Raw genomic sequence first — 24,969 nt, forward strand, 5'->3', positions numbered from 1 at the left:
TATTTAACCTGTAGTTACATGAAGTGGGTCAAATCACAGCTGTGTTACTTAATTTGACACATTTCTTAACCACTCTGTGCCTTAGTTATCATCTGTACAATGATACTAGTAATGGTACCAATCTCATTAGAGAATTAATGTTATATATGTAAAGTGCATAAAACTCTTTGGTACATAGAAATGTGACCTATCATTATTGAGCTATACTGTATAAATTTGGATTATGCCTTTTAAGATTGACATTATTATACAAGATTTCCCCCATCATATTAAAATATCTTTGTTTTTTTGTGTGTGTGTGGGCGGGGGGGGGGGGTACTGGGGACTGAATCCAGGGCTTTGCTTATGCTAGGCAACTGGTCTGCCAATGAGCTATATTACCAGCCCTCTTTGTTATATTTAATGAACTATGATAAATGAAATGAACTATGGTATTTCATCATGTAAATAAATGTACATAATTTACTTAATGGGTCTCTTCTCATTGGACATTTGCTGTATCACCAAAGTAAAGCTTCTATTTATTAGATTCAATTTAAAAGTTAATTATGTTTTAAATTGAGGGACAATTCATATTTATTTGACTCTTAATCAGCAGTAGGCATTACAGTTTCAATTCTTAACCAGACCACCCATCTGAAATAAGGAATCTTGTGTATGTGAGAACTTGTTACAGCAAATACACTGAATTAGAGTCATAACTGTGTTGCATTTTATACAGAAAAATTCTACAATAGGAAAACATTGTTGTAATCTCAGAAGTTCAATTTAAAATCTAAATGAAATTTTATTTTCCACAGATGGTTGGTAAACACTTTTTCCTAGTTCAGACAAAGGAAGTGTCCATGAAACCTGAGGATGCTCAAAGGGTTTTTCGGGAAAAAGCACCTGACTTCCTTCCTCTTCTGAACAAAGGTACCTTCCAGATGATTAGTGTACTTTTGTGGTTATTTTCTTGACCTCAGATTTGATTTACTCTTAACATTTCTCTTACATTACCTTCTTTTTCTCATTTGTTCTATGTTTTTTCCTGGTACTGTTCAGAAATGTCAAATTTTCATATCATTCAAGAAGCCCTACATAAGTGACTAGAAATTGGGCATTAGTTTTTTCCCTGTTCTATGTTCTTAGTACTTAAGAGTCACATGTTATTATGTATTTTGTTACTTTCAGTTTGTCAAAGATGTACTTTGATCATACTGAAAAAGAAATAAGAAATATAATAAAGTGTTATAGTATTTAATGTGCTTAATATAATTAACTTCCATGTAGAAAGTTAACGCTATCAATAATTTTAGATACTGGATATGTCTAAAAGGAATTGGAGTTTATATGCCCTCTGGAAGGGTTGATGTCTGCCTATCTGTATTTGGAGTTATACTGATTCTACAGGACAGAGTATTATTTATCTGCTCAGAACAGGGACATTGTCTGCTCAAAGTACATCAGGATTTTCTTGACTGGCATGAGCAAATATCAATAGTGATATACAGTGCTTATTGGTGTACCTTAAAGAGAGAGCACATCTACATTTATATGTTCTTTATGTTTAAATAAATTATAACAAACTACAAAAGTCGGTGTGAAAATGTTGGAGGACTGTTAGAATAAATTTCATAAGTAATGCTGGGTGTTATTCAGCTATTAAATATTAACTCAGGGGCTGGGGCTGTATGTAGCTCAGTGGCAGAGCACTTGCCCAGCATGCATGGCACTGCGTTCTATCCTCAGCACCATATAAAAATAAAAAACAAATAAAATAAAGGCATTCTGTCCATCTACAACTATGAAAAATTAACTCAGCATTTCATATATTTGTAAATATATATATATACTTATAAATCTTAGAGTAAATTGGTGATAACCATGTTTATATACACATGTGTATTTGTATATAAAATTATGACCTGGCCCCAATGATGCAAAAATTTTGACACGGGAATCTTCAAATGGAACCTTAAAAATGAACCTTTAAACTCTTAACAGCTTCCAGAAATGAAATGACATAATAAGTGGACATCTTCAAGTGTGAGGGTTAGGAATAAAGTGAACATTTGGGTAGGTCTAAATTAATGATTTATGTATTTTTGTGATGTTAGTGAAGTAGTATCATAGAAATGCTCTAATCCAAATAATAATATCTGCATTTAAATAACAGAATGTTCCACATGGAAGTGGTAAAATGTCCTGTTGCTGCAAAAAGTAGAACTAAAGTGAATGAGCAGATGTTATAGAAATTTCAGGAAATAAACATGGACAGATCTTTAAAACCATAGTTGCCCATAGGAAGTACTTAAAAACTGATGTGGTCATGTCACAAGGTCACAAAAGCCAACTTGAAGGAGGAGTTTTCAGTGATCAATTTTGGTGACAATTTGGCCATCTAAAAGAATAGTGGGTTGGAGGTGTAGGTCAGTGGTAGAGCAGTTGAGTGCTTCTAGGTAAGGCCCTGGGTTCAATCCCAGTACCAAAAAACTGAAGATACTAACTTAACAATAAAAGAAATCCATGCATCCTTGGTGATAAAAAAGGAGAGGGAATAAAGGAACAGTCATCTATTTACAGAATATTGTGAGCTAATGGATGTAGAAGAAATGATGTATACTTTGGAAATCACCATTTTTCAACCTCAATGTAATAATTATTTCACACAAAGATTATCAGTGGATGCTAAAATTATGGGAGGGGAGTTGCTAAGAAATAGGATATTTATACATTCTGATTCAAAGGGGGAAATCTTACAGCAAAGATTTGATGATCACCTTGTTAAAGTAGTGATCAAAAGTAACACCAATGATGAACAGTTTCACATTGTGTTTTCCCTGATGTAATGCAATGAAAAATACACCACATCACCTGGGAAGTGTTCTTGCCAAAAGACTTAAGAAGTTAAGAAAAGACTTAACTTCTAGTTTATGGGAAGGAAAGGAAATAAGTTAAATGATACCATGAGGAAACAAATTAGACAAATCCAAAAAAAGACATTCTGCAAGACAACTGGTTGTTTCTTTAGACAGTGTCATGGAAAACAAAAATATGGAGGAACTCTTCTAGATTAAAGATTCTAAACGTAACAACTGAATGCGATGAGTGAACCTTGATTGGATCTTGAATTGGGGTGGGTGGGCTATATTTTGGGGACAACTGAGGAAATTTGAAGATGGTATGGGATTATTATTAATTTCTGTAGGTATATCACTTTTCCTTAAATGATGGTAATTGTGGTTATATAGCAGATGCAGGCTGTGTCATGATGTCAGTAAAACAAAACAAAGCATTTGTGTGCATATGGTATACAGCAAGTAATAGAGCAAATGTGGCCAAATTTTGATTTTTGGTGGGTGTAGGGGGAAGGCAAATGGATATTTATGTTCTTCTTTAAACTCTTGTATAATGCATGAAATTTTTAAAAATTGCAAGTTGGGGAAAATTTTTAAGCTGCCTAATTGGAAGAGTAAGCATGCTGTCAGCATAGATATTCCAACAGAGTGGAATGAAATGGGTCCTTATATTAGTCATTCTGAGACAGAGTTCTCGATCTTGGCATTGTTAACATTTTAGGCCTCCTACTTCTGTTATGGGTGGCTATCCTGTGCATTATAAGATGTTCAGGAACATTTCTGGCCTCAAACCACTAGATATTAGTAGTTCCAGTTGTGGCATCCAAAGTGTTTCCAGACATTACCAAATGTCCTCTAGGGGGCAAAATTGCTCCCAGTTGAGAACCACTGTTCTAAGAGTGAACTTTTAAAAAAATTCCCTTTTATCTTAGTTTGTACCTCAGAGTCTCTAAATTTTCCTCTTCATTTAAAGTAGTCACCATTATTTATTTTTATTTAATGAAGTATTGTTTTTGTTTTGTTTTTTGGTGCCAGGATTGAATCAAGGGGTGCTTAACCACTGTGACACATCCCTAGCCCTATGTATTTTGAGACAGGGTCTCACTAAGTTGTGGAGGCTGGTCTTGAGCTTGGCATCCTCTTGCCTCAGCCTCCTGCGTTGCTGGGAATACAGACGTGTGCCACCATGCCTAGCTTTTTAAATAAAGCTTTTTGACCCAAATAAGATAATTCATTATTCTTCATTTTGAGAACTTTCTAAACCCAAAAAATTCTCAGAACTATCTAGGGTGCTTTTAAAGATATAAATGTCCAACTTCCACCTCAAAAAGAATGATTCAAAAATCTCTGAGACATACCTTTAGAATCTGAATGTTTAAGTTCTCAGATGGTTCTGAAAACTAATTAGATTTGGGTTCCTTTGTTTTAGAGTCATTCATTCAACAAACATAGTAGATGGGGTCTGAGAAGTAGCAGAGGAATTAGATGATGTAAGAACTTCTAGGCACCGTAGAGATTTTGCATTCTAATCTCAATGATGTGAAAAGGTACTGGGCATTTTTATTTGTGGGGTTTCTTTTGTCTTTTTAAAATGAACTTTTATAATGAAATGATTTTAGGATTACAGATAAATTATAAAGCTAGCACAGAGAGTTTCTTTATAACCTTTACCTGGCTCTGTCTAATGTTAACATAGCCATTTTATATTTGTCAAAACTAAGAAATTTACATTAGTAAAATGCTGTTTAACTTCAACTATAGAATTTATTTAGATTTCACCAATTTTTCTACTTATGTCATTTTTCAGTTTCAGAATTCAGTTCAGGATCACACTGTTTTTACTTGCTGTGCCTCGTTAATCTCCTCCAATCTCTGATAGTTCCTCAGTCTGTCCTTTTTTATAACCTTGACTTTTTTGAGCAGTTCTGGTCAATTATTTTGAGGAATGTCCCTCAACTTGGGTTTGATGTTTTGTCTACTTAAACCAGAGTTATGGGTTTTGGAGAGGAGGCGAAGTGCCCTTGTTTACATATAACATCATGGGGCATAGGATATCAATATGAGGTGGTATCTGCCAGGTTTCTCCTCTGAAAAGTTTTTGTTTCTCTTCCATACTCTAGTCTTTGGAAGTGAATCACTAAGCTAGCCTAAACACAAGGAGAGAATTAAGCTCCACCTTCTGGAGGAAGCAGTATCCATATACATTATTTGTAATTCTTCTGTAAGAGATTTGTTCTTTCTCCCCCATTCATTTATTCAACAGTTTATTTCTATCAGTATTGACTCATGGCTATGTATTTTATTGTTTGGTTATAATCCAATATTATCAAGTTGTTCCAGTTTTAACCATAGGGAGCTTTTCTGGGTTGACTTCTCTGACCCTTTGACATATTCCTATCCTTTTGATTTTTTAATGCTTCTTTACCTTCTGGCTCTAGAAGATATTCCAAGCTCATCCTGCATTTTCTTTGTCCTAGAAATAATGTCACCCATTTCTCTAAGGAACCCTGATGACTTTTATTTTAGAATGGTTGGAAACCAAGATCTGGGTGTTAGATGTACCCATTACTCCTGGGATACCACTGGTTCTAGGCCTTTTCAATGCACAGAAGTAGAAAATAAATGTTTGATTATTAACCCATATATACATGATATCTATAATTAGTTCTTTTATCTATCTGTATATACATTCAAATATCTTTGACCCTATTACAGCACCACAGGGTTCATCCTAGCCTCTCTTCTTGTATCTTACTCAAAGTGAATTATTTGGCTCCCATTATCTATAATTTAGTTATGCATTTGTTTGTCCCTAGTATACATAAAATGTAGTTTTAGAGTTACTAACCCATAACCTTGTGAGAAATTTATTTACCAACAGAGTGCAATGGTCTTAAAGTAACCACTCAAAACACAGTTCAGTTTGCATGGTTTTGATAGATGTATAGCATTTACCACTGCATAACATAGAAGGCAGTTACAGCCTACAAATTTCCCTCATGTGGCCCCTTTATAGTCAGTCAACCACAGCTCCCTACAACTGATTTGTTTTCTATCTCTGTAATTTTGCCTTTTCCAGAATATTCCATAAATGGAACCATATACTCTGTAGCCTTTTGGGTTTGGCTTCTTTCATTTATTAAAGTACACTTATGATTCAGCCATCTTGCTGAGGGACTCAATAACTTGTTTCTTTTTATTGCTGAATAGTATTCCTTGTATGGATATAGCACAGTTTGTTTTTCCCCTTATTTATTGGAACGCTGTGTTTCCAGTTTTTGCAAATTATGAATAAAAGCTGCTATAAATTGTATATATAGGTTTCAGAGTATACCTAACCTTTCAAATTGCTTGAGTAAACACACAGCAGTGGGACTGTCAAGTGGTAGGGTAAGTATTTGTTTAACTTCATAAGAAACTACCAAACTTCTGGGTGTGATGACGCATACCTATAGTCCCAGTAACTTGAGAGGCTGATGCTTGACCTAGAATTTGAGGCCAGCCAGGGTAATATAGTGAGAATATATATACATATATATGAATGAAATTACAACACTCTTTTCCTAAGTGGCTATACTATTTTGCATTCTTGCCAGCTATTAATGAGAATTCCTGTTCTTATGCATCCTTACCAGCATTTTGTATTGTCAGTTTTCTCTTTCTTTTTTTTTTTTTTCCTTTTTGGTGTTGGGGATTGAAACCAGGGCCTCATGTATGCTAGGCAAGTGCTGTACCACTAAAAGGCATAGCCTTTTATCAGTTTTGTAACAGGTGTGTCATGATTATCTCCTGTTCTTTTAATCACCTTTTTATCTTGGAATAATTTTAGGTTCATGGGAAAATTGTCAAGATAATTCAAATAGCTCCCATCTACCTTTTAAGGAGTTTTCCTAGTTTTAATAGCTTACATAACCATGGTACATTTTCTAGGTATTTATGCCATTTGTTAATAGAACCAATTCTATTTCTTCTTTTTCTTTTTCTTTGTACTGGGAATTTAACCCAGGCGTACTTTACCACTGAGTTACATCCCTAGTCCTTTTTTTTTTTTTTTTTTTTTTTTTTTTTGAGACAGGATCTTCTAAGTTGCTGAGGAAGCCCTTGATCTTGGGATCCTTGTGCCTCATCCTTCTGAGTTGCTGGGATTGTAGGCATATACCACTGCATCCAGCTCTTATTTTTCTATATGTATGCTTTTCATTCCTTTCTCCTGCATTATTATACTGGCTAGGATTTCACTGTGATGTAGTTAGAGTAGTGAGAGAGGACATCTTTTCCTTCTCTCGGGGTACAAATGTTCAGTCTCACCATTAAGAATGATGCCATTTGTAGTTTTTTCACACATACCTTTGTTGTGTTATGGGAGTTTCTGTCTATTCCTAGTTTGCTGTGTTTTTATTATTCATGGATAACAAATTTTGTTGAATGCTTTTTCTGCATTTATCAATGTGATCATATTTTTACTATTCATTTAATCTGGTAAATGACTTTTATTAATAACTGAATGTTGAACCAGCTTTGTATTCCTGAGACGAACCTCCTTCATGATGACATATTATCCCTTTTAATATATTTCTAGATTCAGTTTGATAATATATGTGTATTTTTTGGTTTTATTTTTTGGTACTGGGAATTGAACCCAGCATCTTGTGCATGCTAAGCACACACTATACCACTGGACAGTACCCTAGCCTGCTAATATTTTGTGGGGGTATTTGCATATTTGCTCATGAAGGATATTGGTCTGTAGTTTTCCTTTTCTATAATGTCTTTATCTGGGTTTTGCATTAGGATAATGCTAGCCTCATAAAATGTACCCAACCTCCTCTTTTATGATCTTGAAGTGACTGCTGAAAATTAGTATAATTTCTTCCTTAAATGTATAGTAGAATTCACCAGTGAGATTATCTGGGCCTGGAGATTTCTTCTTTAGAAGACTTTTAACTATAAATTTAATTAGTTTATTATATATAGGACTCTGGACTATTTTTTCTTCTTGAGTGAATTTTATAGTTTGTGTCTTCAGGGAATTGTTGGACTTCATCTAAGTTATTGAATCCATGGGCATAGAGTTGTTTATAGTATTTCCTTATTGCCTGTGTGATCAGTAGTGATGTCTTTCTTTCATTTCTGCTGTTGCTAATTTGAGACCCCTCCCCATCACTCTCTCTCTCACTCTAATGCTCCCATTAGTCTAGACACTTGTCTCTTCAAACCCAGTGCCTTGTGTATGCTAGGCAAGCATTCTACCACTGAGCTACATACCTATCCTCAATTTATTCATCTTATACAAAATTGAAAGTTTGTATGCTTTGATTAATATCTCCTCATTTCCCCCATCCACTGGCAACCATCATTGTTTCTATATTTCCGTGAGTTCAACTTTTAGATTCCACATCTAAGTAAGACCATACAGTATTTGTCTTACTTTTTTCTGATTTATTTCATTGAGCATAATGCCCTCCAGGTTCAAATGGCAGGATTTCCTTCTTTTTATTGCTGAATAATATTCTTTTTATATGTATGCCACATTTTCTTTCTCTATTCATCTGTCAGCAGATACTTAGGTTGATCCCAAGTCTTTGCTATTATTAGTAATGATGCAATGAACATGGGGGGCAAATATGTCTCCCAGATAATGATTTTATTTCTCTTGACTCTATACTTTGTATATATGGAATTACTGGATCATATGATAATTATATTTTTAATATTTTGAGTAACTGGTTTCCAATATGACTATAGAAATTTACAGTCCCATCAACAGTGCACAAGGGTTCTCTTTGCTCCATATCCCCTTTGGTACTGGGGATTAAGCCCAGGGGTGCTTTATCACTGAGCTACATCCACAACCCTTTTCACTTTTTATTTTGAGACGGGTTCTCACTGAGTTTCTTAGGACCTCGCTAACTTGCTGAGAGGCTGGCCTTGAACTTGCAATCCTCCTGCCTCAGCCTCCCAAATCACTGGAATTATAGGCATGTGCCACTGCACTTATCTATTTGATAATAGCATTCTGACGTGTAAGAGTTGAAATCTCATTATGGTTTTGATTTGCATTTCCCTGATGATTAGTAGTGTTCATCATCTTTTCATATAAAGTTGATCATTTTATTGATAATTTCAAAAAAATAGCTTTTTGTCTGATTTTTCCTTATTGATTTTCTTTTCAATTTCATTGATTTCTACTCTGATATTTATCTCCTTCTTTTCACTAGCTTTAGATTTTATTTGCTCTTTTTCTTGTTTCTTTAGGTTTGAGCATAGGTTACTGATTTTAGATGCACTATACTGTTGATTCATTAACATTGAAATCATAGGGCTGGGGTTGTGGCTTAGTGGTAGAGTGCTTGCTTAGCACGTGTGAGGCACTGGGTTCCATCATCAGCACCACATAAAGTTTTTTTTTTTTTTTTAAGAAATCACATCTAACAGTATTTACAACTTAGAAGCTTATCTAATGCATATTTTCTCATGAGGTTCAGAAAAGCCTTCCTCAGTGTAGGAACACTGGGAAGCACTTCAGCACCATGTTTGGGGACCATTTTAAATAGTGAAATCATGGAAAACATAAAAATATGAAAAATATGGCACTACCCAGACGGCAAAACTGAACACTTGTTTAGAGTATGAGAGCTGAACCAAGAAGGCGGAGAGCATCTGCTTGTTCAGCTTCAGATGGGAACATTCACATCAGGGAAGTCAAGTTTTTTGCAGCTCTGCAAGTCCAAGAAAAAACATGAAAACACTGCAAGTATTGATTTTCTGCAAGTATTGATTTGACAAATAATTTTAGCAAGTAGGCAAATTCACAATAAAGGGATTTGCCAATGAGGATCATCTGTGTATATATTTAATGTTAAAATTTTTTCTTTAAGTACTATGGTTATATCTTGAAAATTTCAATATATATATTTTCATTTTCATTAAATTCGGGGTTTGGCAAAATATGGCCCACTGTTTGCTGTAGTAAATGAAGTTTTATTGGAGCACAGCCATGCTCATTCTTTTATCTGTTATGTTTTGTGATACAACAGCAGAGTTGATTGGTTATTGATTCGTGACAGACACTATAGCACACAAAGCCTAAAATATTTCCTATCTGGCCCTTTACAGAGAAAGTATGTTGACCCTTGACTTAGTTAAAAACATTTTTAGTTCCCATTCAGACTTTTCTGTTGATCCATGTATTGTTTAGAAATATGATATCCAAACATTTGGGGATTACCCAGATTTATTTGTTATTGATTTCCATGTTTTTCTCTTATGGTCCAAGAATGCATATTTGTATGATTTCTGTTTTCTTTAATTAGTGAGTTTGTTTTATGTCACGGGATATGGTCTATCTTTGTGAATATTCCCTGTGCATATGAAAAGAATGTGTACCTGCTGTTGCTGGTGGAATGTTCTATAAATGACCACTAGGTGAGCTTGATGGATAGTGCTATTTAAATCATCTGTATGCTTGCTCATTTTCTGCTACCTTGTTCCTAACACTGGTGAGACAGTAGTGTTGAGATCTCCAGCTGTAATTGTGGAGTGAAAATGTATTTTCCACAATGTAATGTTTTTTAAATTTAGGATTATCCACATGTTAATCAAAACTGGTGCACTGGTACATCAGAATATTATTATGTTGCTTATTAGAAGTTCATTATATTCTAGTTAAAGAATATTAACTAAATTGCATGCCTATGTAATTCTACCAAAATTGTATTTCTGTATTCTACATTCTGTTCTCCTTATAGAAAACAGGAAATTTCAGTAATAAATGCCTAAACTTTAAAAAAGTCCAGTACTTTCTTGTATTAATTCTGAATAAAAGTATTCTCTATTCTGCCTTAGTTCACACTTTCTACTCTGTGAAACTGGAATCCTACATTTTATTAACAGCTTTTTATTTCAGTGCTTTTGGAAATTTCCTTATGTACTGCCTCTACTCAAAAGTAGAGTTTAATGACCCCATGTGTCCCATCCCCTAGTTTCTTACCTTTTTCTCATTCTTTATATAATCTGCCTGGTGCAGTGGCACATGTCTGTAATACCAGTGGCTCAGGAGGCTTGAAGCAGAAAGCAGAAAGATCAAAAGTTCAATGCCAGCCTCAGCAACTTAGTGAGACTCTGTCTCAAAATTTAAAATAAAAAGGGCTTGAAATGTTGTTCAGTGGTTAAGTGCCCCTGGGTTCAATCCCCAGTACAAAAATTAAAATCTATAATCTCTTTTTAATCAAATTTTGATTTGTCCTGTCATTTCATCCCTAAACATTTCAGTGTCTATGTGAAAGAAAACAAAATTAAAAACAGATATTTTCTTAAGTAACCACAATGCATCTAACAGTTAACAGTTAACAATAATTCTGTAAGATCATCTAATATCCAGTCTGTATGCAAATTACCCCAATTATCTAACAGAATTCTTTGTGTAGTTTTACAGTTAATTTGATCCAGATCCAAAATAGACCCACTCATTGTAATAGGTTGTTTTGTATTTATCTCTTAACCAAAAACAGATATCCTTCCTCCTCTTTTTGTTTCATGCCTTTGTCTTTTTGAAAACAGTTGGTCAACTGTCTTTTAGTATTCTTGGGACTAATTTGTTCTTCTATGTTTCTTATAGACTAGAAGTTAGATCAAAGCCTTATTTACATTCAGGTTTAATTATTTTATTGGCAAGAATTCTTCATAGGCAGTACTATTTTCTTTTGCTTTAAATGAGAAGGTAAATCATGTTTGATTGTTGTACTTTCAGTCATGCTAAAATTGATCAGTGGATTCAGGTGGTAATGACCTTATCAATTTAGCATCCCTATAGGATGCTGAAAACAATGTGATTTTTGCCTAAACCAGTTATTTTAATAGGATTTGCAAAATGACCAGTTTCTAATTGTATCACTACCTCTGTCTGCATTTATTAATGGACATTAACAGAATTTCTCCTTGTATGCCAGAGGTGTTTAGCTAACTTGAAATATGCTTCATATTAGAAAAGCAGAATAAATAAAGAGAAAAATAAACATCAATTTTGACAGTAATGAATTGGTACCCTGGCAGACTCCAGTGGTATATGGTGAGTTTTGTTTCTTTTTCTAAATATAATTATGAACTCATGAATTTTTATATATCAGTGTTTTAATAAACTGCAGGAATTATTTACCATGTCTCATCTTTGGCCAGCAGGAGCCCCTTAAGACTGGTTTCTGTGTCCTTTTGATATAATTCCATTAGCCTTTGATAGCTTCATTGCTTTTTGGCTCAACAAGATGTTCCAAATCAGACTGAAAATATAGTTGCTTGCCTAGTATATATGAGACCCTGGGTTTGATTTCCAGTACCAGAAAAAAAGGTGTTCCAGGTTGATCTTAATCCATTTCTTTTCCTAGACATGGAATTATCTATTTTTAAAAATTATTTAGTTCTTGTTAGTGGAGAATGATGTTTAGAAATACAGGTGCTACTTATTACTGGGTTGTCATTTCTTCTAGTATTTACCAGTAGATTCAGCCAGAACTAAGGTTTTTTTGTTTTAAAGCAAAAGAGATCATGAGTTCACATTGACATTTCTAAATGAAAAAATTAAGATTATAGGCTTCTCTTTTATAAGGTTAACTTAGCTGTGTTTTATTAAAAAATATATAGGAAGCTCTTCTCTGTCAAGACCTTTCTAAACTTGCCAGTCATGTCTTTTTTATTTAAAAAAAAAAGTTTGGTTGTAGATGTATGCAATACCTTTGTTTTATTTTTATTTATTTTTATGTGGTACTGAGGATCTAACCCAGTGTCTGACACATGCCAGGCAAGTGCTCTACCACTGAGCCACACCCCAGCCCCCAGATCTTTTATTTTTAATGAAAAAAATTTAAATATAAAAAAAACCAGAATAGTATAACAAACCCGCATGCCTATCACCCAGCTTTAACAATCCCCAACTACGTTAGTTAGCTTTCCATTATTATAACAAAATACCCGAGATAATCAATGTACTAAAAAGGAAAGGTTTGGTTTTGGCTCACAGTTTTGGAGGTTTCAGCCATGACCAATTGGCCCTGTTGCTTTAGGCCTATTGGAGCACAGCATCCCATGGCAGGAGCATGTGGCAGAGGAAGCCTGTTCACCTCATGGGCTGGAATGAAAGGGAGAAAGAGAAAGAGACCAGAGTCCCACAATCACCTTTGAAGGAAAGCCCCCAGTGACCTAAGACCTCCCACTAGGCACTTCCTCTTAGAGTTTACACTACTTCTAAATAGCACCATGGTCTGAAGACCAAGCCTCTAACACATGGGCCTTTGGGGGACATTTAATATCCAAACTATAGCACCAACTCACAGCTAATATGTTTCTTATTTAATTTTTTTTCCATTTTATAATACTTTTGTTCTGAAAATCTTGGTTCCTTATAATATGCTTTAACTTATCCTATAATATGCATGTAATAGTTTCAGAATAACAGCAAATTTTACTACTAAAATTGAGATTACTGAAATTTTAAGATTTCCTTCTATCTTTTTATCCTTAGACCATATTCCACTGAGGGTGTACAGGCAAAATATTGCCTCGTAAGGTTGGTTGGAATAATTATTTTCTCTGTGTGGTCATGTCACTAACTTAATATGCAGTTAGATTCATTTGTTTCAGCTTGTTTTTACTTTTTGGAACTGCTTTTGCTTTTTAGCCCCCATATTTAATTTTGTTTTTTGAGGTGTTGATATGATATCCAATGTCAAAAATATATTTAGAAAGGTATATTCAGAGCAGTTTCACTTCTATTCCTGTCCTTTCCACCTGGCCCCCTCTTTTCTCCTTGTGTTAGTCAGCTTTCCATAACTGAGTACTTAAAGAAGGAAAGATTCACTTTGGTTCATGGTTTCAGTCCACTGCCATCTGCCTCCAGTATTTCTAGGCCTGTGGTGAGACAGAACATCATGCTGGGGAGTGCATGGTGGAACAAAGCTGCCCACCTCATGGTGGTCAGGAAACAGAGAGTGAGCTCACTTTTATAACAAGGCCCCAACCCCTCAAACCCCTTAAGCTATGAATCCATAAGAGGGTTAATCCATTCATGTAGTCAGAGCCATCATGATTCAGTCACCCTCCAAAGGCCCTACCTCTGAACACTATTGCACTGGGGACCAAGCCTTCAACAAATGAGCTTTTGGGGGGATATTTAAAATCCAAACCATAACACTTCTTAGGTAAACATTTTTCTTAGTTTTTTTTAACCTCAACATTTATCTTTTTACATGACATATCAAACTTTCTAAACAGATCTATGAGTTGAAGTAGGTTCTCTAAACTAAGAACCTTTTCCTGTTAAGCCTCCCTTTAGAATTGTTCCTACTTTTACCTCATTTATCTCTTGCTCCATTTGATGCCCTCTTAATGTTATCTTCACAGAGCCTGCTGAGAGCAAAAAAAAAGTCCCCAGTTACCCTCTTTTCTTTACCCAGTACTTATCTTGATCTATACACTGTGATGCTGAAAAACTCATACTTTAATTTGTTCCGTGTCTAAGTGCATAGTTGACTGCTATATATCCTGCCTTTTCTGTATATGTTGTCTGTATTAAATCATAAGCCTTCAGTTATTTTGGTGCCCCATGTAGTGTGATCTTTTCTTTCTCATTCTCGTGCTTTGTCCTGTGGCACATGGCTACACTCAACTTAGTATTTCATACTGATTCACCTTGGTATTTCATGCTTAGTACTTCATTATTCTGTGTTGTTTTGTATTTGTTTAATGAGCTTATGTCTTTTTAAAAAGAAATTTGTAATTCCCTGGAGGTCAGGACTTCCCAATCACTGTAGGAAATAAAAATTAAATCTGTTAGGGATGCAGTTAAATTTGAATAAGTATTAATTGAATTAAAGGGCATGTTTTGCTCATGTAATTTATGGCTATGCTTGCCAGCAATTTAACACCAGTAGTGCCAATTCTGCATTTCAATCCAAGCTTACCAAAGATTAAATCATGAATCTCTACCCCAAAATTTAAAGTACAGAGAGTTTTAAAATTGTTCAAATTAATGTAAGGGAAAGGAGACACATATCCTTCTATTCAAAGGATTTAAAAAAAAAAAGATCTTTTTTCCTAGAATGTAGCTTTGAGACACACTCAAGGAAAATACTTTCAGATGGGCATTGGTGCCTTGCCTCAATTCCTATTTGGCTTAGCTCCATTGTTGATGGCCCAAAACTTGGCTGGTAAGTAGGAGAGTTGGAAGCAAGGCTGGCTGCCTGGCAAGACCTACTTATGTTGACTTGGATTGCTTTTGATCTTATTTGCTATTTTATCAAGTATTCTTTGTACTGCTAAATCAGTGTAGATTCTGTGGCTTTTATAGAAGAATAAACCCCAGAAAAGCCAGACTATTTACAACACTTTAAAAATGTGACACTAGTCCTATAATAGCACTGCAGCTATTCATCATGAAATGAGACAATGTTAATTTGTTTTATGATTAGTGTAGGAAGAAGAAACTGAGATGATAAGCCCCATCTGTCTACTTCCCTCTTCCTTTTCTCTCGCCCCCAAGGAAAATGCTGGAGATTCTTCAGGGAAGAATACAAAGATTAATTTTGAAATATATTTGTGTTCATACTAAGAAAACACTTCTTGGGTTTGCTTATAGGTCCTGTGATTGCCTTGGAGTTTAATGGAGATGGTGCTGTAGAAGGATGTCAACATATTGTAAATGAGATATTCAATGGGACCAAGGTACAAGACTTCATTACTATATTTCAATCTAAACTTTACTTTCATCTCCTTTCCTTATGATCAAGTAGTATTTTTATCTTTGGTGTTCCTTGGAATTAAAAACAACAGCACATCATAATTCTTAGAACCTATGGTAAATAATTGGGAACTAGTTTTGATTTTTTTCCTTGCCAAACTAAAATTTTTAATTGTTTTAAATGGTTAGAAATTAAGAATCTGCTTATTAAAAACCTTCAATAGTACATAGTAAAAGTTTCTAAAGTAAACTGTCGTCAAATGTCTCTTTATGTCCCTTGCATTTAAAAAATATTATATATTGAAAAGCATTTTATTTCTAAAATTATATTCTTTAGATGGACAATTTTGTTACACAAGATCATTCTTATTTGCTTCAGTAATTTATCACCAAAAATTGAAATTGAGGACTAACTAGAAATATCACATGTGGGCATTTTCTAAGTGTGGTATGTTGCTAAGAATTTTACACTTAAGGAATTTCATCAAAATAAAAGAAAGATCAGTAGAGTTGACGAAGGTGATTGAGGAGGAGGAGGAGGAGGAGGAGGAAGAACATACAGGAAACGGGAAAACCAGTGGAATGAATCTGACTTACTTTCATATGTGCGTGCATAGATGAGGCACAGTGGGGCCTGACATTGGGTGTATCGTTGCAGACACTAATTAAAATATATATATATATATATATATATATATATATGAATTGAAGAGGGATAGAGGGATGTCTGGAGTGGAGGGATTGAAGAGGGATAGAGGGATGTCTGGAGTGGAGGGAGGGGAGTAGGGAGTTGTGGGGGAGTGCTAGGGACTAAAATGTAGTGGGTTGTGTTCTGTGCTTCTGTGATTATGTCAGGGTATATCCTGGTGTTGTATATAACTAAAATGAAATTTTTTAAAGTTAAAAAAAAAGTCACTATAAACTTTTGCATTTGTATGCTTAAAAGTTTTTCAATAAAACCTTTAATGAAAAGCTTAATATAATAAAAAACCCAAACATATAAAAGAGGATTAAATGAATGAATATGTAATTGGCTTTTTTTTTTTGGTACCAGTGATTGAACTCAGGAGCACTCGACCACTTAGTCACTTCCCCAGCCATATTTTTGCTGAGGCTGGCTTTGAACTCACAATCCTGCTGCCTTAGCCTCCCAAGCTGCTGGGCATAATTGACTGTTTTTTGATAAATATCTGGGAGGAAGTTTTTTATTTTGTCCTATATCTTGAATTTGCAAAATCTAAAGCACTTTTTTCTTCTGTCTCATTTTATTATCACAATAGTACTAAGGGAGAGGGGAAATACCAGATTGAATATAAAAGGAAACTGAGAGATAAAATGGTTATATGACTGAGTCACTTTAGAGCTGAAAGTTTTGGAGAGCATATCATCCAGCTTTCTCATTTTACATGTATGGAAACAGCTGAGAGAAGCGTATTAAATTCCAACACCATACAGCTAGCTTATGATAAAGCTAGAATAGAACCCAGGACTTCTCTAATTCCTTCCTGGCCAATATTTGTAAATATTGTAGGAATGGTTCTAATGAGTACTGCTTTATCGATGTTCAGAAAATAGTTCATTTAAAATTAGTAATGAATAATGGGTGCAGTGGCACATGTCTGTAATCCCAGCTACTTGGAAGGCCAAGGCAGGATTGCTTGAGCCCAGGAGTCTGAAGCCAGCCTGGGCAATGTAGTAAGACCCTGTCTCCAAAAAATGTGTATCTCAGTGGTAGAGTGTTTCCTTGGTATGCAGGAGACCCTGGGTTCAATCCCCAGTACCATGAAAAATAAGAAAGATAAAATTAGTAATAACATCTTTAGCAGCTTTGAAAACATAATCTTTAATTTTGCTTCTCAGACTATTGAGATTTCTTATTACAAAATAGAAGAAACAAAGAGTACTTTTTCTTTAAATAAGCTTTCTTATTCAGTAGCTTTCATAATATTTTGCATTAAACAGTAAGATTCCAGGTATAATAAAATAAAACTGAAGTATTATGAAAATGAAGACCTTAATTATATCATAAGTGCTTTTATAAGAGCTTAATTTACATTGCAGCTATTGAAACGATATTGAATGGATTCTACAGAAAATCTACAGATTAAATATTATAAATGATGTATTTTAATTCCTTTTAAATAATAAGTTTGTGCCTTTGTTCTGTTGATGATGTGGCTTTTAAGAGTCACAATATTTATTTTTGTTTCTTCTATATTTAAAATAGATGTTTGTATCAGAAAACAAGGAAAAAGCATCTGGAGATGTAGACAGCTTCTACAACTTTGCTGATATACAGATGGGAATATGAAATGCAATGTGGAACCAAGGACTTGGTATTAAGCCTTTTCCAACTTCTGTGTATAGAGTTTGATAATAAGCTTTTCTGTATTAGCAGTAATTTTTACTAATGCTGAAATTGCTAAAGGTTATTTTTAATAACATGTTGAATATAGCATCGTTTACTTGAGGTTCAGAAATAGTTCATTTAAATTAAGTAGTTTTAATCAGCTTAAAAACTATTTAACCTACTTCAATGAGTTTATGATTTTGTTGCTCTGCAAATAATACTCTCATTAAAAACTGTAAGTGGCTATCAATTTGTAACTTTAATCCTAATTAAATGTTCTTTCAAATCTCTAATAATTTAAACTTTCCAACTTTCCTCAGTGCTCCATGATATTTGTTAGAGATACATTTCATGGCTTATTTTATCTTTTTTGTTAATTTAGATATATTTGTTACTAGTTGATAAATTAGAATGAACATATGCACATTTTTTCATGTATACATATCCAGTTAAATATTTGCCTCCTAGTTGTATTATATGACTAGTGACATTTTGTACATGGAACTGATATAATACTGTAATATAATTTGTAAACTGAGTTTTTTAAAGAAATAGGCATTTGAAAGCTGGGTATGATGGTGTGTGCATGTAGTCCCAGCTACATCGGAAGTGGAAGCAGGAGGATCACTTGAGCTCAGGAGTTCAAGTCCAGCCTGGGCATCATAGTGAGATCTCCATTTCAAAAGGAAAAAGAAGAAATAGGCATGTGATAACCAGCTTTGCAAATAACTACTAACTAATGTTGGTATAGCTATTTAAAAACTACTTTATAAGTAGTATGACTATTTGAATAAATTCCACTTTGTTTAGTTTTTTAATACAACTGCTAGGTGACTCATACTTCTTAGTAAGAAATAGTATATGCAACACTAAGACTATAGAGGCCCACTCACCAGCAGTTTTTACAAAGGTAATTGCTGTTTGATCAGCTCTTGTTGGGCTATCAAGATAATTAGAACATAACCTTGTGGCTTTTAGGTAAGAAATACTTAGACATGATGATAAGCTATGCAGGTTATTGAAAAGCTTCATACATTTGATTTTCATTAGATTTGCCATTCATGCCAAGTAATGGTCAATATGGTAAAATCATTTTGGTTGTGTCAAAGCATTATTTCTCAAATCCATCTGACCATAGTAATTTTCCAGGATGCAAGGGAGATATACTTGTTCAGAAATTCACATTTTTACTCACATTCTTGGACCTAATCCTCAGATGCACAGGTTCAATTTTTAGGAGAAACTTAAGGAGTATAATTTGATCTAAAGTAATTAATTCAGAAGGTGTTGATGGGTTGATCTTGTGAGAAGATACTGAACCTGCCATCCACAACTCATATAGCAGCTAATAGGAAAATGGCTTTTGTGGCACTGTTTTTAAAAAGAATCTGAAATTTAATTCTATTTTGATAAAACTAAGACCGAAAATGGCCACTTGTAAAAATTACTTTTATGACTGTTAACTGAAAATGTATTTTCATGTTTCAAATGTTTTTGGATATATTCAGGTTAACTTATAACTACTATATGGAATTTGTTAACATGCAGAAATAATATTCATTAAAAAAATTTTCACTTTAAATTAGTATGTAACATTGAGAATCCACACTGTGCCTGGCCTCATGCTATTAGCACTGCATCATTTAATTTCTTTCTATAGAATCATTTAATTTCTATTCTACAAAAACAATATAATTTCATAAGGCATAAACAAAAATGTTTAATATAATTTGGATCATAATTTACCAATGATCTTTGCAAATAGTGGTCAAGAGGACATTAACTTTTCTCTTAAGCTAAATTAACTATATTCATTCCTTTCATAATTATATTATTAAGCACTATTCATATTTAAAATAATCATGATACTTTTTTCAAACCTAAAATACAATTTTATGCAAAGCTATGAACTGAGTTCTTTTATCTATCATATTTTAGCAAAAACTCAGGAATATAACTAACACATAGGGAGATGTTGATTTAAGATTTTCCACTAAACTTAGTATCTGTTAACCAAAGTTAATTTTCTATTCTTCAGTTGGATAAGAGCTTTCAGCCAAGTTTAATTTGTCTTTAAAGACAGTCATTTGGATTCTGACTGTTTGAAAAGATTTTTACAAATAAGTAGTGCTATGATAGTTTGTTTTTATAATTCTAAACTTTGATAGTAATCAATGTACTGAATTTGTTTCTGAATACCTTCTGAATTCATAAAAAATAGCAATGAAGACTTAGTAATTTTATTAAGTTGTACATGTTTACACATATTAGTTTATTTCTCTTGTGTTAAAATACTGCTGTTTTGTTTTGCTTCTGCATATTTATGTGTAGCTGTTATATGTAATTTATCTAGTGTTTATAAAATGTGATTTGTAATAAATGTTAAAATGAAAATGGCTTAACACTAATTTTTAAAGAGCACTTTTATAGCATACATTTACTCATGTACATGCCAAAATTTGACGCAAGTTTTTAATACTGAAAACAAAATAAAATGGTCTAGTTCTATGTCTTAGAAGAAATGAGCTGTATGCTGTGTGTGTACATTTGTACACAAGGCACTCTGGAGAAATACAAAGGAAGTAGAAAACCTATTTTAATCTAAGGAATTTCCATATAATGCTTCCTTTGCTAATCACATTTTATTATGACTGAATAATTACTAAGATGAGGCATCGTTTTCTTCCATATTAAAAAATTATGATATAATTTCAGGTTTATACAAATTGACATTTTAAAATTACTATCAAATTCATCAACCTTTTATACCAAACTCCTCCCTCTCCTAGTCTGTAAATCAGAAGTACTGAAATGGCAGATTGGTTAGTTTTTAAAATAATATTCTTTATTTTTATTTCTACCAAAAAGGTTCTACACGTACTTTGAGGACATTTGGAACATTGGGGATAAAAGAGAAATCACAAGAAAACAATAAAATTGCTTCCCATCGTATAAAATTCTTGATGTCTAAGATGTATTTTTCTCATTTATAAAGGATATATTTAACTATTCTCTATAGAAAGAGTAGGTATGCAATTAGGGTATGATTATGCCTTCAAAACACATTCTAGAAAATACTTTATCCTTTAAAAGTATATTAAAAAGGCCAAAATTCATGTGAATTACAGTAATGTACTATAGTTTGGATCTGGACTATCTCCCAAAGACCTGTGTGCTAAAGGCATAGTTGCCTGCATATATGCTATTGGGAGATGGTTGAACCTTAAGGAGGTATACCTAGTGGAAGTAAGTTAGGTCATTGGGTATAATAGACCCTTGGAGGGGATATTGGGATCCTGGTCTCTTCTTTCCCTGTCTCTCTTTTTTGCTTCTTGGCTCCATGAGATGAGCATCTTTGCCCCACTATAATTTACTACCTTGCCACAGACTCAATTAACTATGGAATGAAACCTCTGAAATTATGAGCTAAAATAAACCTTTCTTACTTAAAAGTTGATTAATAAGCTGGGTGTGGTGGCATATACTTGAAATCCCAGCAACTTGGGAGGCCAAAATAGGAGGATCACAAATCGAGGCCAGCCTCCACAACTGAGTTAGACCCCATCTCAAAATTTTAAAAAGATGGGGTTCAGGCGTGGTGGCACACATCTGAAATCCCAATATCTCAGTAGCCTGAGGCAGGAGGATCACAAGTTCAAAACCAGCCTCAGCAACGTAGTGAAGCCCTAAGCAACTTATTGAAACCCTGTCTCAAAGTAAAAACTAAAAGGACTGGAAATGTGGCTCAGTGGTAAATCATCTCAGGGTTCAATACCCAGTACCTAAATAAATAAATAAGGCCTGGGGATGGAGCCCAGGAAGCTATCTCCAGTAAAACACACACACACACACACACATACACACACACACACACACACACACACACACACACACACACGCGCGCGCACGCGCGCGCGCTGATTTATCTCAAGTATTTGTTACAGCAATGGACTAACATAATGAAAACTTTTTTTGAAAATGGAGTCACTGAGTGTTGGCTTGCTTTTCTCTTTTGGTATATAGAATGTTTGAGGGGAGGTGTAAATAAGCCTTTATAATACTTCATCTCTTTCCTTATATGACATTTGGGCTCTTGGTGGCAAGCTTCAGTAAGATGTTCAGAAATTACATTTTTTTCCATTTCTAGTGACTTTATGCTTTCCTGGTGAGGGCTAGTTCTCACCTACAAATAAATTATGAGCATAGGCGGTAAAGAGCCCCCAGCATTCTCACCTTGGCTCTGATCCTCCCTCTGTGGCCTGCCTTCACTGTTTTAATTTAATCTAGTCCACTTGTAATTGGACTAATGAAAATTAACTTGCAAATTGTGTGACAAGTAATTAACTGATGTTTGTAAAGTACCTTGAAAATGAAAGGTACTTTATAAATGTTAAGTATTATTGTGCTGAGCAAATGAGTGTGGTGTTCTTTTAAAATAGTTCAGCTGTGAGGCCACATGCCTGGCTACAAGTAGGCAGCTGAATAGGAAAACACAAGTATAAGAGGCTGTTAAGGCTTAAGTGCTGTTTTCTTATTGATTGATGTACTTTCATTTGTAGGTCAGTTTGTTAGGCTCATTAATAGAACCTTTTATACTCTTTCACCCTAACTTTTAAACAAATATTCTTATATTAAATGATTTTAAAATTTATCTAATGAGAGTTGTCCATTTATAGGGCCATGAAGGGTTTGATTTTTTTCAATCCATTATTTTGCAAATGAGAAAGACAACTGAGGGATGGAAGTCTAAATGGCCTGTCCAGTTCACCATATAGTAAATGAACTGTAGTGTGGGACTCTTGACTTCCCCTGGTGATTACTAGGAAAATAAGACTCAGCCCAGCAGTCTCCTCCTATGTGAAGTCTTTTCTAACACAGATACAAAGCCCATTCCTTGCTTGGTGCTCACATAGTATTCCATATAGATTTCCAAATACCTAACACATTATTCCATTTCTTTATCCGTGCCTCTCTTGCTACTCGAAGTGTGGTTTGTGGACCTGCAGCATCAGCACCACCTAAGAACTGATTAGAATCCCCAGCCCCACTCCAGATCTGTTGGGTAATCATCTACTAATAAATATTCAGGGGATTCACATACACATTAAATTTTGAGAAGCTCCATCTTAGACTGTTAGGTCCCCAAGTCCTAGAATCAAGACTTGGAAATCTTTGTATTACTTCAATGGGACTTAGGATCCAGTGAAGTGATCAATGTTTAATACATACTTTTGATTAAATGGGTCATAATCTAGTGTCTCAATTCTACAGATCAGATTTTAGTCTCTTTTGTAATTCCTCTCCTTGATTGATTTTTTTGGGGAAAAACAGCCTATAATATTAAGCTACTTTTTTTTGGCTTGCTTCATGTTGAAGTAGTAACTACAGTTTCTGCCCACTAAGGCTCCTGGGAAACTTTAAGAATATCAATAATGTTCTTTGGAAACAGATAAAAGCAGGGAAGTTTCTGACTTAAATTTTATCTGCAGTGTGTTTTTATATTCAAGCTTCTTTTATTCAATTGGGAAACATATTACATAAAGCCAGAGTGGTGATTTGTTGATGCTGGGACTCAGTTAAAATGAAAAAGCAGTCAGATACTTGCTTTGGGCTTGTGGGAACAGTTAGTCACTTGATCCCTCTCAGATCTGTTATCCTCTTTATCTTTTGACATCTTTCCATTGGGGTGTTCAGGGATGAGCACTGGTATCATCAATAAAATGTGCAAGACTGTCGAAGAAAGTGTTTGGGTAGTTCCAAATTTGGGGGTGAATATTGCTAACAATGGCTTTTCTTTCCTTCCTAGAATAAGGGCTAAAAATCTAAAATTTGAAATAAAAGTATAATTCTAAATTTACATTCTTATTTATCTTAAATGTTTTTTTCTTTCTGTTTCCTCAGTGTTAATACATTGATGAGGCTTAATTGTAATTTCTTTTAAAACAATTTTAAAATTTGAGATAGAATTTTGCTAAGCTTCTGAGGCTGGCTTCAAACTTGTAATTTTTCTGCTTTTACCTCCTGAGTAGCTGTGATTACAGGCCTGTACCATTTTATAATTTTCTTATTTAGAAAGTATTTCTTTGCATTGAGTCAATGGTAGAAATAAACCAGAATTCAGGTGGCATGTTATCACCCACTTTCATTACTGTTTTAAAGGTAGCATAACACAGAAAAAAGAAAACCATGTGCATTAATGTGGTCCTTAAATCTGAAGAGTCCAAAGCTAGTTTCTGACTTGAGCCAGATCTCAGCTGCTTGAAATACCAAAAAAAAAAAAAAAAAAATGCTGACCTCCTTTACATATCTTTGGTCAGGTATATAGTAAATCTTTTATTGTTAACATATATTTGTAGAGCAAATAAATGCTTGGCTATTACAGTAACACTGTAGATAGGACAACATTTAAGGCTTATATGGTATTGTTCATTCCAAATCTGATAGTACTACATATAGGTACTGTTGTGATTATTTTTTAATACCTTTATTTTATTTATTTATTTTTATATGGTGCTGAGGATTGAACCCAGTGCCTCACACATGCTAGGCAAGTGCTCTTCAACTGAGCTACAACCCCCGCTCTGTTGTGATTGTTTTCGATAGTATTAAATATAAGGAAAAATGTAAGCCACAGAACACAGTAGATGCTTATTCAGATAGTGTCCTTCCTTCACCCTCACAAAATTTGTTTCTGTGAGTGTAATTTTTTAAATTGTTGGGGGAAAAACACATAACACAAGATCTGCTCTCAAGTTATTTATTTATTTATTTTACTGAGGACTGATCCCAGGGTCACTTAACCACTGAGCCAAGTCCCCAGCCCTTTTTATTTATTTAATTAATTTTGAGTCAAGTTCTTGTTAAATTGCTTAGGGCCTCACTAAGCTGCTCAGGCTGGCCTTGAATTTGTGATCCTCCTGACTCAGCCTCCCAAGTCATTGGGATCACAGATATGCACCACCACACCCCAGCCTTACCCTCAACACATTTTAAAATTTACAATACTGTAAGTGCATTTTATGAGTAAATGTTGCATCCCACCTCCTCCAGCA

General features: G+C 34.3%; 2 protein-coding genes across 4 annotated transcripts in view; both read left to right on the forward strand.

The window, feature by feature from the left end:
- The window catches only part of Rp2 (RP2 activator of ARL3 GTPase), a 44,923-nt gene extending 24,059 nt beyond the window's left edge, over positions 1–20,864 (forward strand). For 2 of the 3 annotated variants that reach the window (XM_077107587.1, XM_077107585.1), the window contains exons 3-5: positions 801–915; positions 15,466–15,551; positions 17,795–20,208. In XM_077107587.1, coding sequence (XP_076963702.1) covers positions 801–915; positions 15,466–15,551; positions 17,795–17,878 — 285 coding nt within the window. In that variant the 3' untranslated portion in view covers positions 17,879–20,208. Of the gene's footprint in view, positions 1–800; positions 916–15,465; positions 15,552–17,794; positions 20,209–20,785 lie in introns of those variants that run through there. The other variant, XM_077107586.1, reaches the window with a different exon arrangement.
- LOC143639426 (uncharacterized) overlaps positions 1–24,969 on the forward strand; it is an 831,269-nt gene that overhangs the window by 352,614 nt on the left and 453,686 nt on the right.

The sequence above is a fragment of the Callospermophilus lateralis genome, chromosome X, assembly GCF_048772815.1.
Source record: "Callospermophilus lateralis isolate mCalLat2 chromosome X, mCalLat2.hap1, whole genome shotgun sequence".
Lineage (NCBI taxonomy): Eukaryota > Metazoa > Chordata > Mammalia > Rodentia > Sciuridae > Callospermophilus > Callospermophilus lateralis.